Source organism: Typopeltis vanoorti, chromosome 18 (genome assembly GCF_054136105.1).
Source record: "Typopeltis vanoorti isolate ZY-2024b chromosome 18, IOZ_Tvanoo_1.0, whole genome shotgun sequence".
Taxonomy (NCBI): domain Eukaryota; kingdom Metazoa; phylum Arthropoda; class Arachnida; order Uropygi; family Thelyphonidae; genus Typopeltis; species Typopeltis vanoorti.
In genome coordinates this window covers 64,904,921-64,924,769 of record NC_143566.1, presented here as the reverse complement: position 1 = coordinate 64,924,769, position 19,849 = coordinate 64,904,921, and the positions used below count along the sequence as shown (strand labels likewise).

Genomic DNA, 19,849 nt, shown 5'->3' with positions numbered 1-19,849 from the left:
ACTGTCAAAGAGAAATATGGATAAATTCACCTAAGTACCATAATATAGTGAGATAGTATAAGCCAGGGTTTCTCAAACTTTAGGTACCTGCATACCCTTTTTTGAAATTTTAGTAACACGAGCGTATTCTTCTCTCAAATTGCCTTCTTCTCTCACAAAATCAATTTGAGCAGAGATATTTAAACACGTATTATGAAAATTGAAAATCTATGAAAGACTACACCAGTTTCAACAGAGCATATCATGGCATATCAAAATATGCCATTTCTACAAATCATGTAATCTGATGCAGATAAACTAGAGCTCTTTAGATGTCAGTTGGTGTTTTGAAGATTCTACTAAAACCATAAAAAATCAGCCAAATTAAAAATGATTGCAAATGGTATAGAAGTAGATGTTAGAAAGATCCAACCTTATTTCATAGAAAAATGGATACAAAAACTTAGAAAATTTTGAAAATTGCCAGTGTCAGTGAAACATTAATGAAAGAGCACCAATATATGGATGCCTGAGCAGTGCTCATGTCTTTTAAGTAATGCAAACTAAGGTAACTCCAATGTTCAGGATTGTATTCTCATAAGCTCTCTGATCAATTTTTGAAACTTTCTAAATTTCTGTATCCGTTCAGCTATGAAATAAGGAGATCTTTAATACCCACTACTTCTATTCATTTAGCAATGCCAAAATAAAGCCTTTAATGACCGAAATTATTTTTAAATTGTGAAAAACTAATAGGAAGATGTGAAATCTCTGACAGACTATGACACTTACACTGTAAATTCTATAAACTATATGCAGGTGTGATACCTGAAACTTTCTAGTTGCATGTCATTTTGTGTTATGTAGTTAATTTCTCCGAATTTCATTTTTCATGATATTGATGAAATAAATAAATAGCATTTTTAATAAAAATGTGTGGTCTTCATCTGTGATTATCAAAAATTACAAAACTAATGTCTGCGATATTACCTCACAGCAGAAAGTTTATTTTTCACTTGGTTAGAGTATAATAAATTTAGTTTGATCCTTTATCCAAGTGTGAGCAAACAAAGTTTGCATCTGAAAGTATCTTCAGAACTGGGATAAGGTGGTAAACACCAGGGCACTCCTTGCAAAGGTGGAGCAAGCTACCAACACTCCTATCTCAGTATCTCCCATAATGCAAAACACATCTCCTTGCAGATATGTCTAATGTTATGCATTAAGGGAAGGGCCACAACCCAGACTAGTTTCGACCTTTATTGAGGTCTCTTCAATGGGAGCCAGGCCCAAGTGGAGATACCAGGCAGAAGCATTAGCAGGTCATCTCTACCTATAGGAGTTGCCAAATGGTGTGCCACCATTTTTTATAAATTACTCTGGATTTAGAGAAAGATGTTGAAAGTTTATTTTTCACTTGGTTAGAGTATAATAAATTTAGTTTAATCCTTTATCCAAATGTGAGCAAACAAAGTTTGCACCTGAAAGTATCTTCAGGACTGGGGTAAGGTGGTATAACACCAGGGCACTCCTTGCCCTGGTGTTGTACCACCTTACCCCAGTCCTGAAGGTTGTACCACCTTACCCCAGTCCTGAAGATACTTTCAGGTGCAAACTTTGTTTGCTCACATTTGGATAAAGGATTAAACTAAATTTATTATACCTCACAGTAATTATTACCAAAATATAATTACACTTATATAAATTACTCATTAGGCAACTATTGATTAATATTTATTGTTGCCTAAAGAACATTTTTTTCAACAAAAGAGATAATAATGGGAAATACAGCATAATCCATTATGGATCCATATGAGCAATATAAACCAGAATTTAAAATTTTATTCAAACCAGATACAACATATAAAAAAAGACACATACCTTCTCTGGATTTAATTTAGAAGTATCTACACTATTTGAATCTTTGATTACTTCAACATAATCAGTTCCAAACTTTTCTGAATAGAAACTCTGAAATACATTATAATATCTTAATGTAGCCAACATGAGGTAAGTGAAACATCAATTCATTAAATCAGATGCTGTATATAATTAAATTTTACTTTACCTTTCATGAGATAAAAATTTAACTTTGTTATCAAAATTATTTTTTTAAATTTTATTTTAATGAACACTAGTTAAATACTTAAATTAGTTACATAATTACAGACAGATATTGAAAAAGAATCAGTATTACCAAATGATGTTATAGCTGTATTTATAAATCTTATTGGATCATAAGTTTCAAAGATGCACAAAACATAACCTTTCCCTGGCTTTTCTGATATGATCTGTTGTCATTAAAAAAGTTCTGGAAACCAAGTATTGCTAATATAAGCATAATATCCTTAGTTGCAGGCAATATCAATAATATATGCTCTATTTCTACGACAACTATATATCCATACCCAATTAAACCTCTATGGAATCAAAAGACTTGTCATGGGAGATAGGTACATGCTGTTACTCAAAAAGCTCAACAAACTAATGAGCTTACTAATTTGTTAACTGGTAATTAGTTTACGGAATTAACAACGCATATAAAGTATATTAATTACAGGTAACTTTAATGAATAACTTCTATATTTCGGCAACGTCACGTTGCCATCTTCAGGAACATAAAGATATGGTATGTGCACGCAGGCACTAACAAAAGCAAATGAGGAAGAAAGCAAGAAACTAATATTGTTCCTAAAGTCCTAATGGTGCCCTCTGGCGGGCTAATTTGGTTGTCTTGGCAGTTGGGCTGAAGTTCTCATAATGTAAGTCTCCCAAATTTGGGGTAGTTTCATGCACCCAAATTTGTTGAGGTTAGGAACGTTTTTTTAGAGCTGCTGATGATTCCTTGAATAATCTTTCGTATTTAAACTTGCTGCAGTGTATTATTTTTGTTTTCTTCCAATGAATTCTATGGTGGGTATCTAAGGCATGGTCTGCCAGCCCAGAGCGGCTGTACTGGTGAAACCGGATGTAGTCTTTGTGTTCTGAAATACCAGTTTCACCAGTACAGCCGCTCTGGGCTGGCAGACCGTGCCTTAGATACCCACCATAGAATTTGTTGGAAGAAAACAAAAATAATACACCGCAGCAAGTTTAAATACAAAAGATTATTCAAGGAATCATTAGCAGCTCTAAAAAACGTTCCTAACCTCAACGAATTTGGGTGCATGAAACTACCCCAAATTTGGGAGACTTACATTATGAGAACTTCAGCCCAACTGCCAAGACAACCAAATTAGCCCACCAGAGGGCACCATTAGGACTTTAGGAACAATATTAGTTTCTTGCTTTCTTCCTCATTTGCTTTTGTTAGTGCCTGCGTGCACATACCATATCTTTATGTTCCTGAAGATGGCAACGTGACGTTGTCGAAATATAGAAGTTATTCATTAAAGTTACCTTTAATTAATATACTTTATATGCATTGTTAATTCTGTAAACTAATTACCAGTTATGTATGACCAATGTATAAGCCTTGCTACTAGAATACTAATTTGTTAATCTTATTCAACACATCTACAGTCTGCATACATTGCACTGTCAGGCAGTGCATTCCACTCACCAACCATTCTCCATGCAAAGGATGTGCTCCTTACTCCTTTGCTTGCACCCTCCTTATACAGTTGTCAAGAATGGCCTCTTGTTCCACTTCCCCTCTCCCATTCTATGAAATATTTCTTCTGCATTAATCCTGTAACAACCCCTTACCAACTTAAACATCTCAATAATATCCTATCTTCTTCTCCTCCTATTCATGGGGGTTTACAAATTGCATTCCTTTAATCTATCTTCATATCTGAAAATAGATCATCCCCAAAAATCAATTATAATTTTAGACAATCTTCTCTAAATCGTTTCTAATATATCCACATCACCATGAAAACCAGGTGACAATTGTGTGCACAATAATCAATATGAGACCTAATCAAGGTCTTATATAGTAGAATCATAACTTTTTCATTTCTGTGCATTTCAGAAATTAAACCATTTCTTCCACATTAGCCCATATTATATTATATATATGTTATATATAATATAACATACACTATCTATCAATAATTGTCTGGACATCACTGTTATTTGAAGTTATGGAACATTCCAGGTTTTCTAATAACATAAAAACTGGTGTACAGATAGTAGAAAGCAGTATTTCATTGAAACAGTTGAATATAGCAACACAACATGAACTCTCAAATAATGAGAGGTGTCATGTCCATACATGCCAGTGCTGCTCACCTGGAGCATCAAAAATCAATGGTTAGCAATGTGATCAACAAATGGAGAAGTTCTAGCATCACTAATGCAGGAAAATCCCCAGGGCAGCAACCAAAAATGATTGACAGGAGGCATGCAAAAGCTGGCTACAACTGGCACAGACCATCTGTGATGAGTTCCAGAGTGCCAGTAACACCATGGTGAGCACTAATATTGTACAAAAAGTATATCTTTCCATGGAAGAGCAGCAGCACACAAGCCGAACATCGCAACCTTGAGCAAAGTTTTTTTATACAATGAAACCTGTGTTGAATTCATCACTAAAAAACACACTTACTAACCACAGTGATAAGTTTTTGTTAATACACAAAACTTATCACTGTGGTTAGCATGTATTTTTTTTTTTAGTGATTGAGCGAGGTGGCTCATCTGGCCTGGTGCAAAGAGCATGTGAACTTGACAACTGACCAGTGGAAAATGGTATTCTACAGGGATGAATCAAGGTAAGGTTTACCTGCTTCCAGTCTGATGGCAGGAAACAGGTAACAGAATTACCTGTTTGCAGGCAGCCTGGTGAATGCTTGTTACCACAGTGTGTTGTACCCACAGTAAAGTTTGGTGGTGGAGGTGTAATAGTGTGGGATGCATTCAGCTGGTTTGAAGTGGGACCACTGGTTGTGTCCATGGTTCCATGAAGGCAGCTCAGTACTTTGATATTGTGGATAATCAGGTGCTGCCTGATTTGTTAATCTATGAAAGATTTCTTCTGTGGAGTTTTTATGGAATGGATCCGTATTACTATCAAGACGACAATGCCCCATGCTACAAAGCTGCAGCTGTTATGGAATGGTATGAAGAGATGAGTGTTAAATGACTGCCTTCACCTGGGCAGAGTCCTGATCTCAACTCCATCAAACACCTGTGGGATGATTTTGTGAGGCAGTTGAGGTCCAGCGCAGCATATCCTCGATCTGTTGCTGAACTCAGTGTTGCTTTGAGGGAGGAATGGAGACAAATTCCACTGATGGAAAGTTTCCCTCAAAGGATGCAGGAGGTGATCAAAGTCAAAGTTGGACATACTTGATATTAGGGTTTACCTGCTGATATCAATTGTCAATTGCTAGTGTCCAGACAATTATTGGTAGATAGTTTATGTTATATATGTATTATAAAAACTATAATATGATGTGATAATGTCATACTCGAGGTCTTTTATTACAACTCCTAGATCTCTTGTCACCTCAGCCTCATCCAAATTTTCACCTCCAGGTGTAGACTTCATATCACATCGCTGCCTACCAAATTTCAGAAACTTACACTTTGCAACACTAAACTGATAGTTCCATCCACTTGCCCACTCAATTCCTCCTATAGGAGCATAATATATGCATGATTCCTCATTGTTCTCCTCTGTTTTCACATCATCTGCAAAAAGTTAAATATCGCCAGTTATACAAATCCCAATACCATTAATACACAAGTTCAACAACAACAATGGCTTCAAAACAGACCACTGTGGAACACCAATAGTGACTTTCCTCTTTTGTGATATTGTATCTCCTATACACAACTTGTGTATAGGAGATACAATATCACCTAATGAAGCATTCAATCCTATCCTGCTCCAATTCAGTTACTAACTTGTGTGGCAATATATCAAAAGTGTTTGCAAAATTTAAGCATACCACTGTGTTATACATCTCCCATGTCCAATGCATTCATCGCTTTGTTATTGCACACAAGTAAATTGATAAAACATAACCTTCATTTCATTGACTTATTCCTTTAATAAGTTATTCTTCTCTATTATATTATATAATATTATTCCTTTAATAACAATTCATTGACTTATTCCTTTAATAAGTCAATGAATGCTGCTCTTATCAACCCGCTTCTGTATCTTAGCTCACAACCTCTGTAATATATCAAGCATTAGGACTGGTGGTAGGAGGAGGACTAGGGGCCATACATGGAAGCTGGGCAAGAATGTGGTTAGCAGGGGTGTTAGAGCTAGGTTTTTTACTTGGAGCGTGGTGAATGAGTGGAATAAGTTGCCAGAGTCTGTTGTGGGTGCTATGACCATGAATGAGTTCAAGGCGAGGTATGATAGACACTGTGTGAATGTTGAATAGTTGTTCTTGACATGATGTTAGGGCCTCCCTCGATGAGTCTGTCGACTCCTTGGAGTTGCCTGAAATAATAATAATAATAACTTCAAACATACAAATCAGCCTATAATTTATAGCCTCAGCCTTATTACTACTATTGAGAAGTACAACAATTCTGCCTTTCTTACTCCTTTGGGATTTGTGCTGTTGCAAGACACTTGGTAAAAAGCTAAGACAAGGCTGATGCTAACTCCCTGGAAAATTGACTTAACATGATGCCATGTTATCAAGTCCTATTGCCTCATTGACATCAATAAGGCAATAGGACTTACTTAACTCATCATATACATCTTGCTTCTTCACCAGTAAGCAATCATCTCCCATTTCCTCTACACCTGAGATTCTCATAATTTCACACTGATAAGGATGCAACACCCTGATGAACTTCCCAATGAATACCTTTATTATATCCATTGCAGCAGTTACCAATATACCATTTTCATACATTAACATCATCTCATCATAATCATTCTTCTTTCTCTTGCTACATAATCAAAAAATGTCTTTAGAATTTCTCTTGGCCTGATTTGCTAATTTCTGCTCATACTGTACTTCTATTGTCCTTACCAAGTGAGTCACCTTCTTGGCCAGTTTTTTATACTCTTCAAGCAAATGATTATTGTCATCATTCATCTTGTGGGGCATTTACAGTACCTTCTTCTTCCAGATTTCATACTTATTCTCTTCATTCATCCATATGATGCCTGCTTATTCTGTCTTTTGCCCTTTGGAATATATTCACATAGTGATGCTGTTAAACACTTTTTTGTCAGTATCTAAGCAGCAACTATCTTAATTCTTCTGAACTCCTCCTTCCATGCTATAGTTCCAGGATTGGTGATAATAAGATGACTGTTGCATCTTAGATGCAATAGCTCCAAGTTATCTCCCAAGCTTTTCATAACCATGGTTACATATTGTGTAGTTACAAACACATGTCCTTTCTTTCTTCACAGATGTCTTTATATGGATGACTACCATCCAAGTATTATCTCGTGATCACTCTCGCCAACTGAAGGGATATGTGACACCTTATTTCGCATTTACTTACACTGATGATGTGATTAGATCTAAGACTCAAATGCCCTCCCGTATTTCTTCATTTCAATCTATGTGGCATACAAAAAAAACCTCCCATAAAAATAACAAAATAAATCTAAAAATATGAAAAATATAACAAAAAAATATGGAACAAATAATAAAAATATGCCCAACCCACCCAAAATAACACTAAAACTGTTTCCAATAAAAAACACTTCCACATTCATTTTATCAACATTCAAGGCATTAGCACAAAAACATTTAACACTTTTTCCCAACAGAACCTCAATTGGCATCCTTCACAACCACAGTCATCTCGGCTTCCCAACTATATCCTGCACAATGCATGCTGCTAAAAGGGCGGAACGTGCTTTTGTAAAATATGATATTACTTGTTATAGGCTATTTAACTTGGAATCTCTGCTTTTCGATATGCTCTAGCTCAAGATTTTCTTACCTCCCTTTGCAGACTTAATTTGCTGCCTTTACCCCTCTCTTAACTCTGAATCATGCTTTCCTTTTTGACTACCTATCACTAAAAATTGATTTCTTACAAACTAATTACCGAAATTGTGAGATTGTTCTTTTCGGGAGCTTTAACATCCATAACACAAACTGGCTCCCTTACTCCAACTTCACAAATCAAGCTGGAAAGGAAGCTGAATCATTTGCCATCAGTCATGACCTAACACAAATAATCAGTCTACCAACCAGAATACTATACAATCCTCATAATTCTATCAACATTCTTGACCTTTTCTTAACTAGCTCTCCCTCCAAATACACTGTGAATGTCTGCTCTCCCCTTGGCAATTCTGACAACCATCTTATTCATCTTTTCCTCTACAGTTTATCTTCTTCTCAGCCAATCTCGGTTTCATATTCTATGACATTATAATTGTACCAACTGGGATAACTTCTGGAATTTTTATGCTGCTTTTCAAGTCAGATTATTTCTTTTGCTCTTCTGATCCAAATGACTGCATTCAACTAATTACTGAAATAATCCTCACTGAAACAAGAGCATTCATAACAAACTCCAATCAACCCCCTATCCCCCGATCTATATCCAATCCCTGGTTCTCAAAAATAAAATGTGCCTTTGGTCCATGTTCAGACTTCATAAGAATGAAATGTAATGAACTTGCCTCCTGTTCAACTGGGAGTCAAATCTTCTGGTCCTTTGCTAAGACTGTTGTGTGTAACTTCTGTCCTTCCCTGTTTCCACCTCTCTTGTATCCAAAATGCACCATGGTAACTTCATCCAAGGAAAAGGCAAATCTCTTGGCATTAGTTGTTTTCTTCTAAATCTTACCTGGACAACCAAAGCAAATAACCTCCTATACTACAAGGGCTGTACTTATACACAGATGCACGAGGCTCTAGCTGGGGCCCCATAAAATTTAGGGCTCTAAGTAATGAGGGGGAGGCATCAGAACACTCTAGCACCTCAGGCCCCACCTGCCTCAGGAAAAGTGAAGTATGGCCCTGCATACTACCACAAACTCTCCACTGCATGTCTCCTCTGAACTTTTGTCAAAAGGACATCAAAAAAACCCTCATTAAACTTGACATACTAATAAAGCTGGTCCAGATGATATTCCTCCAGTTGTGCTTAAGATCTGTGCTCTAGAACTGATACCATCCTGTATCACCTGAAGGTTATATGACATATTTTGTTTTAGAATTCAATCATAGTAATAATTTATTCAAGGAAAGAGCAGGATAAGAACAAGAATTATATAGAACACTAAAATTCTCATCTTCAAACCTATTAAAATTGCATGTTTGAATGTGAGAATTGTTGCTAATTAAAACTGATAAAAAGTATCCTCTGAAACAATAAATTACATTTGAGTGGTGAGTAGCAGTTAAAATACCATAGAATAAGCATTTTAAACTTCTGCCATCTTCAATAAATCATCAATCATCAATAAAGTACATTTTTGAACATTAAAATGTCAGTAAAACAAATCAGAAATTAAACAATTTGGAAATAAGCTGTGAATAATAATGAAACCCTCATAAATTGTGAAAATTCATATCAAATTCAGAACTTGAATAATTTTGCTCAGAAGAATCTTATTCAAATATTGGAATGAAAGAATAACGGAAAAGAATAATAGAAGTTAGATTTAAAATAACAGTTGCTACTTCAACAATAATTGAATTATATGTTTCAAAAGAGAACGATAGGACAACAGCATCGAATACAATGAAGACTTACAAATCATATTATTATTATGTAGTCCAGCCATAAATACTGTTACAACTTGAACAGTGCATAAACCTTTAATCTATTCAGTATATCATTTACAGTTTTCAACATACAGGGTGTTCGGGATAAATTTGACATATTTATAATTAATTATATTTTTCCGTAAGTTACATGTATTAACACACACTTCTCTTCATTTAAAAGTTTGGACCCTTCTTCATTCATATACAAGATGTCAGAAAGGATGGATAGCTGGAACCCACCTGAATCATGGAAGAGAATAACTTGTATCATGATGATTCGTGCCCGCCATCAAAATAAGGATATTACGACTGCTGCCCAATGCTCCCTGAATACAGTAAAAACAATCAGGCATGAACTAGAGACTTGCAATGGTGACTACGAGGATGTAGCAAGAAGAAAGATCCCTAGCAGACGATCTGATTGCGTTCGTACAGCAGAATTCCTCGCAAATCTGCAGGAACAGGTGTTGAAGAACCCTGGCATTGGAATTCGGGCTTTGTTCGTGGAGTTGCTAACTGTAGTCAAGCCCTGGATAACAAGGGTAGCCAATGGTAGGCCGTATGTATGGCAGCAGGATTCGACCCCTTGCCACACCTCTGGGAAAAGTCAAAAATGGTTGTCTGAAAATTTCTACGACTTCACCAGTCCAAATGTTTGGCCTCCAAACTCCCCAGACCTTAACCCCATGGATTATTTTGTAAGGGGCGCAGTTGAAAAAGACACCAATCACACTTCCAGTAATACAAAAGCCCAGTTAATGGATAAAATTAAAACAGTTTTTGCGGCCCTTCCCAGGGAGACTGTAGCATCAGCTTGTTCGAGGTTCCGAAGCAGAATTGAAGCTGTGATCGATGCTAATGGTGGTTATTTTGAGTAAATCTTGTTGATAGTATTGTAATTAACTCTGCCTGTAATGTTTTTTTGTCAATTCATTAAATTTAATAGATACAAAGAAGATTTTCTTTTTCCTTACGAAACTGTCAAATTTATCCCGAACACCCTGTATATAATGTACATGGAAGCCTGTGTAGCTCAGTGGAAGTGATGTTTGCACTCCTAAGTGCTAGACTGACTGAAAAAAGAGTGTTGTGAGAGTTTGATTCGAGTCACTGACTAGAGGAATTTTTTTGCATGCCAGCCTTGTTGGCCGAGTGGTTAGGGTATCCGCTCTCCAGACAAAAGGCTGCGGGTTCGAATCCTGCCTAGGCATGGATGTTTGCGATTGTCTGTGATAGATGGCGTTGGTGTAGATGATGAAGGTAGTTGCGGTTGGCAGAGACAGAGAGTTGTAAAGTAGGTGCCCTCCCTCGACGAGTCTTCGGACTCCCTGGAGGTGTTACGTAATAATAATAATAATATAGCAGCACTCAATGTTTGAAATGTCCCCCTTTTGCCTTCATGCATGCCCGAAGTCTGTGAGGCCACATATCAATATCGCAGTGATCACACGTGCGTACACGCACACACACAACATCCAATAGAAATGCTGCCACTGTTTGCTCCAAATCTACCTCAAGGCTGGTAATGCAGAGGTGTCATTATTCTTTTCCATTTCTTGCAGACTACTCTCTCAAGCTCCGAACCAAAATTTCCAGGCGGCCTCAGATGGTGATATGTGGTCAGGCACATTCGCCTCCAACCAGTGTTGTGTGGTCCTTGCCTTGTGTGCATGGGCTGAGTCCTGTTGGAAGGTCCACAGCTTACCGTCAAACAAGGTGTTGTTCAGGGCTGTATACCACAGGTTCCAGCATGGTGTCTTGATACACTTTAAAAAAGAGATTTTGACCCCTTTCTTGCAGAAATGCACCTTGGATACCCCCCCAATACATCATCACCAACCATAACTAATGCTGGGTGCTATGGCATGTGTTTTGCGACCATCTGGAGGTTGCACAGCATCCTACTATTTTAGCAGTTAAATGAATCTTCAATGGTGAAAATATCATGGTAAAGATATCCTCTTCTCATCTTCGCAGATGAGAAGAGGGCATCTCTGTATGCAAACATACCGTCAGAGAAGACGAAGATGGTATGTTTGATAAAGACACCGTGCTAGGAAGTGTCCAGTAGAACGACAACAGACTCTAACCCCTAGGTTAGTATATGTGACATCATTGCTTGTGAAACATTCATCTCTTGTGACATCACTTTCTGCATTCTCACAGGATTACAGTGGAGGTGTGCCTCACAGCCCTAATAAGCTGTTGTATCCTAACACAGTGTGGTTGACCTGTTCTTTGGCAGGTATGTCCTCTGTTTTGTTATAATGGCTAATAGTCCAATACACAAATGTCCTGATGATCTCATGTGTTTTTTGTATGTTGAAAATAACAAGTGCTGCATTCCAACCTTGTGAAGTGCTATTACAGCTACACAGTTCTCATAATCTCCCCACTGCATGTTTACCCATGCAGCTAGACAACTCTCTCTCTCTACTGACAAGCATGTGAATGTTAGCAACACACTCCGCCAATAATGGAACCGAGCTCGCACAATTCTGTAGGCAGTGCTGGAGTGTGTGGAAGTTGTAACAGTATTTATGGCAACATTGTGTATAGAAATAGGGATATTAAAGATCCTACATAATTTCAAAGCTGAATAAATATACAAACTTTGAATGTTCAAAATTTGACCAGAGACCTTGCTCTATATAAAAGACATGAGTGCTGATCAGGCTTCCATATATTTGTCTTTTATTAGTGCATTTGAGAAAGGTTTCACTGGCCTGACAGCTGTTTCAAACTGGTTGGTTTTCTCTTTGGAGACCAAGCAGAAACCTTAAAAGAGCAAAAACTCTTGTTGAATACCAAAGCCATTCATGTCAGAGAATTATATTTTTCATAAGTTTACTCAGTCAGTGTGTAATAGCATTTATGAAAGAAAGAGCAATACATCTTCATATTGGTAATGTAAATTATATAGAAATAGGGGATATTAAAGATCAAACCTTATTTCAAAGAGGAATAAATACAGAAACTTTCAAAATTTTTGGGCAGTGAACTTACATCACTGAAATGAAGCTGTGGGGTAACAAGTACTGCATTCTTGGCTCTTTCTTTGATAATTACTATTACTATTACAAATACACTAATAAAAGACAAATATACAGATGCCTGGCAGTGCTACTATCCTGTCTTTTAACTAGTGCAAGCTAAGGCATCTCTGATGCCGAGGATTGTACTTGGATAAAGAATTAAACGAAGAATATAATTTCTTGGAATTTTTAATTTATAGTAAAACTGAAGGAAAAAAACTTTCAATATCTATTTAATCCAGAGTGATACAGTAGTATATGTGACACTTTCACATATACTACTTGCATATGTGACACTTTCACATATACTACTTGCATATGTGAAATATATGATTTCTGCATTACTTCAGCCTTGGTAATCTCTTCTGGGTCTGGCTCCCACTGATGAAACCTCAATAAAGGTTGACACCAGCCTGAGTAGTGACTCTTCCCATAATGCATAGCATTATACACACCTATAAGCCTGTGTGCTTTGCATTATAGTATACTAAGGTAATTGATGTGAAGTCATTAGCTTCTATATATAAGTGCCTCTTTTTGAAGCTCACAGAACCAACTTCACCTTCTCTTTCATTCCATTTACTTCTGTTCTTTGGGATGGTCTTCCACAAAGATGACAATACTCAGCTGTTCAAATAAAACGTGAAGATATTTAATGAAAAAGCCCAGTCATGAAGATACTTCATGCACAAACAGTGTTTGTTTATGCTTGGATAAAGGATGAAACTAAGAATATGATTTCCTGAAATTTTCAATTTATTCTCATAAGCCCTCTGGCCAAATTATTGAAACTTTTCTACAAAGTATAAATTAAAGATACCAAGAAATTATATTCTTGGCATCTGTGTTTGCACCTGAAGTATTTTTTTGGACTGGACAACTTGTATATAGAAGATAATGACTTCACATGAGTTGCCTTAGTATCCATAATGCTTTGCATTATGGGATATTTGCATTAGGGCCACTACCCCAGACTGGTTTTGACCTTTATTGAGGTCTCTTTAGTAGGAGCAAGATCCAGAGGTTATACCATACATAACATAACATAACATCATTGGCCAGAAGGGTGAAGCAAGATGCTTTTATTCCCCGTTGTCCGATAGGGAGGATGAACTGAAGGAAAACTTTATGAGCTGAGAGCTCGCCCTGGGGGGGGGGGCATGGAGATTAGTCATTGTTGCAAGTATTTAGGATGGCTTTTGGCCTCTTGTATTTGAAGAGGTCAGTTTCTTCATAGTTTGCCGCCTGTTTAACTAGATCGTTGGGGTGTGTAGAGATCTTTGAAAAGAATTTTTCTGCTGTAGTTAGTAGGAAGGAGTAGATGTAAGGGATGTTTGTATCTCTATGCAGTTGTACGTTCCTTACAAACCACGGTGCATCCAATATCATGCGTAAACACCTATTTTGCACTCTCTGTAGCCTGAGGATGTTGGTGTTGGATGTGTGGCTCCAGGCTGGGAGGTTATACCATGGTTGAAGTAATGCAAAAGTCATATTTTCATATACGAGTAGTCAAAAGGTGTCACACCTTATCATTAAATTACTTTAGATTAGGGACAGTGGTTGGAAGTTTTTCCACTTGGCTATACTATAAATTAAAGATGCCAAGAAAGTATATTCTCAATTTAATCCTTTATCCAAGTGTAAGCAAACAAAGTTTGTACCTGAAGTATTTTCAGGACTGTGATTTTCAAGCCAAGTGATGTGAAGTCATTAGCTTCTATATATGAGTTGCCAAGTCCTGAAAATACTTTGGGTGCAAACTTTGTTTGCTTACACTTGGAAAAGGATTAAACCAAGAATATAATTTCTTGGCATCTTTAATTTATAGTAAATATTAAATTGGTTGTATAGTATAAATTAAGTTTGAAGTTTTTCAAAGTGGAAAAACTTCCAACCACTTTTCTACAAAGTTTCTAGGGTTGGATCTTAAATATCTCCAATTCTATATATTTGGTCAAATATAGAAGGCACAGGAGTGGGAGGGGAATGGTTGGTAAGGCCATGGACTAGTGAGGAAATACAAAGAGTAATATCATTAGAATTCACATAAATTGTTATGTTCTAATACAATGAATCTCTGAAAAAAGGGTGTTTAGTTTTTTGCATTGGTCAAGTGATTCTATCCAAGGATTACTAGCATAAGCAAAACCTGATTATCACGTAACATAAAAAAATTGCATTAACTGATTAATCACTCACTTAATATGCAAAATAGTATCATTTCACTCAATTGCACTAACTGATTATCACCACACATCGAATTCGCATGAAGTGAGGTTTTCCTGTAATTTTTATTGAATGAACATCTAAATTATTATTATTATTATTATCGCATGGGTACCTCTATAAAGTCCTAAGACTCATCGTTGGAGACCCAAACTATCAACACAATATCTCTCATACCTCTTCTTGAAACCATTAACAGGCAAAGCACTCACAACTGACTCACATAACCCACTACACTCATTCATCACTTTCCAAGTGAAAATATAGTCCTCATGCCCTTGCTAATCACACGGTTACCCGAATTTCAGGAATAACCTCTTGTTCTGTCCACACCAGCCAAGTGAAGACAGAAGCATTTCTACTGCATCAATCTTATAATATCCTTTAAAGTAAATTAAATGTTTCTATCATATCTCCCCTCTTTTCCCCCAAGTAACCAAATTTTGTAATCCATAAACCTTCAATCTATCCTTATTGCGATCATTCCACAGATCACTCACCATCTTAGTCACTCGCCTCTGGATCCTCTCCACCAATTCTTCATCCCAAAAAGCATCTAAAATGATTACGCATTTTAGATGATCTAAATTTGCTAAAACTTGTGATTTACACAGATGCACATGGACTGAAGTGGATAGTAAGGACATTTTAAGTTGACTAGGAATATTAGAAAACCACACACACACACATTCGTTTTATATCAAAATGATTCATTACTTTCAAAAATTTGTATAAAGATGATTACATTACATTATATTCAAACATGTATGATGTGTGTGTGTGTACACACACATACACACTAGTTTTCTCTCTAGAATGCTTCTCAACCAACCAGCTCATAAATACATTGCTTATATATGAAGAAAATCATCATGGAAGGAAAGCAGCATGAGTGAAACTGCTTCTATTATATCAAACAGGAATAGAAATTACACTGATGTCTAGAACATAAGGATGAACATGACTGAAGATTACAACTATAAATTCAGACGAATCAGTCAAGTTTGTGGCAATTTATATAAATGATGATTTCGAGTAGAAAGTGGGTACACGTTGAAATATTTGAACAGCATGCAAAGGGGTCAAGTGGTAGTACTCAACAGGATAAAAAGCTGCACTATATGAATTGTGTTTGAAGGATGCTTTTTTTTGTTAAGGAATAAAGTTGCAAACTTGTTTGTCTTGCAATGTCACAAAGACATCATCTATGTGATTTTACATGGTGAAGAATTATTGGAAAGCTTGAAGAAGGTCACAGAATTACTGATATTATCAGAAAGTTTGAAATTTCACATAGCATTGTATCCAGGCTCTGGGAAGTGCTTCAAGCCAATGAAATTTGTTCCAGACATTTGCTAAGAGGTCACCCTTGCTCTAGCACAGAGCATGAAGACAGATTTTTGGTTATAACAGCAAAACATAATCAACAGACTGCAGCAGGTCAGCTCCACTCAAGCACAGGTTTTATATATATATATATATATATATATAATAAATTTAGTTTAATCCTTTATCCAAGTGTAAGCAAACAAAGTTTGCGCCTGAAGTATCTTCAGGACTGAGGCAACTCGTGGTAAAGGTGGACCAAGCTCTCATCACTCCTTGTCTCAGTATCTCCCATAATGCAAAGCCCATCTCCTTGCAGACATGTATAATGCAATGCATTAAGGGAAGGGCCACTACCCAGACCAGTTTCAACCTTTATTGAGGTCTCGTCAGTGGGAGCCACTGATGAGACCTCAATAAATTTCTTCTATTCCTCTTGTCCACACATGACACATTAGTGCCATGTGTGGACAAGAGGAATAGAAAAAAGGAGTAGTTTACATTTTTTTGAACAGCTGAGGGTTGTAGAGACTGGGAAGGCAGAGTGGGAAGACTGTTCCCAAGGACAGATGGAATGAAGGAGGAGGTGGTTCCATGACTTACAAGATGGAATGTAAAGGGGTGTTGGTTAGCAGTGGCTCTTGTTTTAATGATTTAGGAGGGGGAGTGGAGGAATAATAGTGGCAAATTCAGCAGCGTACTGTCCATGAAAGTATCTACAGAAGAAGTAGGAGGGTGGTCTGAAAAGTTCTTGGCCTAACAATGAAAAAATGAATTTATAATTTCAAAATTATTTTTATTTTTCAACAAGATCTCAGTTAAGACTAATACATTTATTCCATCCCTGTAGTGGCTCTCAGTAAGATCAGCAAAATACCCCTCTACAGCTGCAATCACCTCTTGATTAGAAGAAAAATGCTGACCAACAAGGAAAAATTTTAGTTTTGGGAAGAGATAGAAGTCAGAGGGTGCCAAATCTGGGGAACAGGGTGGATGTTCCAACAATTCATAGTGTAGATCCCATAATTTTTCCATTGCTAAAACACCTTTGTGGGCAGGTGTACTGTCCTGATGAAAGATTACTCTTTTCTTCTGTAAACTGGGTCTTTTCTCATGAATTTTTTCATCTAGTATGGTTAAAAGATCAGAATAATATTCCCTGGTTATTGTTTTACCCTTTTCAAGATAATTAATAAAATGCCTTTAGCATCCCAAAACACCGATGCCATGACCTTTTCCTGCTGATGGAACCAACTTTGTCTTTGGTGCTGAACAACCCACTTATGTCCACTGTTTTGACTGCTGCTTGGATTCTGGTATGTAATGGCGAATCCAATCCATAGTAATAAATCAATGCACAAAATCAGTTTTATTCTTGTTAAAACGCTCTAAGCACTGTTCAGAGATTTTCATGTGAGTGTGTTTTTGATCTGCTGTGAGCAAGCACGGCACCCATCCTGAACAAAGCTTTTTCATTTGCAGTTCTTCATGCAAAATATATTATCCTACACATTCTTTTGAAATGCCTATAGTCTCAGCAATTTCACACACTTTGACTTGCCGGCCATCCAATACCATATCATGCACTCGATTAATGATTTCTGGTGTTGTTACACTTTTTGGACATCCTTCATGTGAATCATCTTCAAGGCTGGTATGACCACATTTAAACTTGGCAGCCCATTTCTTAATTGTCGAAAACAAAGGAGAAGAGTGCCCATAAACTTTTATGAACTTCGAATGAATTTCTTTTGGCGTTATACCATCTTTTACAAAGAATTTTATAACTGCACGATACTCAATTTTATCCATTTCAAAGGATAAAGACAACATTTTTGCTTCAGACAGCTGAATAAAACAAACTACTTGATAGAAAGACTTGCAATTTCAAATGGATGCTTATGACAGATGTACCAACTTAGAAAAAAAAATCTTGCTAATAGTGTTGCCATCTATGGTCGAGGACAAGAACTTTTCAGACCACCCTTGTACAAGGCAGAAACTGAATATCTGTGAGAGAGGGATTGAAGCGAGTATGTGAGAGAGGGATCGTTAATTACCTGGATTGAAATGAGCAATCTTAGAAAGAATTTTGATGCTCCAACCCAAATATGGGAGCAATATTCCATAGATGGGTGGATTTGAGCTTTGTATACAGTTAGCAGCTGTGAAGTGTACAAAAAGGTACACCAAATTCTTTGGCAGCTGCAGAAGCTATAGTTAATATGTGGTTGTGCCAGGAAAGATCAGAGGTGCAGATCAGTCTGAGTAGTGAAATCTAATCATGTTTGAATATCTCAGTATTACTGAAGGTAAAGGGGAGGGATTCGAGATTTGGTGGCATTGAAGTTTAGAAGGTTGTCTTTGCACCACTGACATATAGGTAGGAGATCTGAGTTCAGGTCCTTGGTTGTGGTAAATCTTGAGGATTCTAATACTTGAGCACTACAAGGTTTGTCAAATGAAAAGAAAGAATGGAATGTACTGTCATCAGCAAAAGTCGTCAGAATGTACTGTCATCAGCAAAAGGATTTGGTGGCATTGAAGTTTAGAAGGTTGTCTTTGCACCACTGACATATAGTTAGGAGATCTGAGTTCAGGTCCCTGGTTGTGGAAAATCTTGAGGATTCTAATACTTGAGCACTACAAGGTTTGTCAAATGAAAAGAAGGAATGGAATGTACTGTCATCAGCAAAACTATGGATAGGATCTGTGAGAGCAGGTCATTCATATAGAAGAGGATGGTTGAAAGAAGAGAACCATGGGGGTACACCTGTGGAGAAATCTGAGGAGAGTTAACCATTCACCATGACACATAGTAAGTGACCAGAGAGAAAGTTAGCAATCCAGTTGCAGAGTGAGGAAGGCAGATCTTGGGATGGCAGTTAGTTCAGTAGTCCCCTGTGTCAAACCTGATCAAATGCCTTTGAAATGTGGAGGGCACTATGTGATGTGAGTTTCTCCAAATTTCTCCATAGTTTGAGTCCAGAAGTGGGTAGTGAAAGCAAGAAGATCAGATGTAGATCACGACTCTATTATACAGTGAAACTTGTGGAGTATTCATAACTAAAAAATTCACACATATACCACAGTAATTAGATTTTAATAATATGTAGATATTTCATCTTAAGTATCTTAAGACATCATCAGTACAGTTTTTACAAACAATACTAAGAATTACATACAAAGGAACAGTTAGTGCATAATCTCAGCATTGGAATCCCTCTATACGTACAGTAGCGTGTTTGAGGACTTAAAAAAATTCGACTGTAGTTAAAATTAAATTAAAATATATATGATGAATTTATTTTATATAAAAAAAGGGCAATAAGGAAGAAATTAAGAACTACAGACCTATAAGCCTACTCCCCACCATATATAAAGTTTTCACAAAAATTATAAATAATAGAATAAGATCTAAACTAGAGGGAATGCAATCCTGTGAACAAGCTGGATTTAGGAAGAATTACAATACTTTGGACCTTATTCACAGATTAAGACAGCTCACTGAAAAATCAGTTGAATACAATAAACTCTTATGTCTGGCCTATATAGACTATGAAAAGACATTTGATTCAGTTAAAACATCTGCAACACTAAAAGCACTTGAAACCC

At 36.8% G+C, this 19,849-nt stretch overlaps 1 protein-coding gene across 1 annotated transcript in view; it reads right to left on the bottom strand.

The window, feature by feature from the left end:
• Positions 1-19,849, bottom strand: part of Zir (dedicator of cytokinesis) — a 667,641-nt gene that overhangs the window by 115,568 nt on the left and 532,224 nt on the right. The window contains exon 38 of the mRNA XM_090407837.1: positions 1,861-1,950. Coding sequence (XP_090263963.1) covers positions 1,861-1,950 — 90 coding nt within the window. The remainder of the gene's footprint in view (positions 1-1,860; positions 1,951-19,849) is intronic.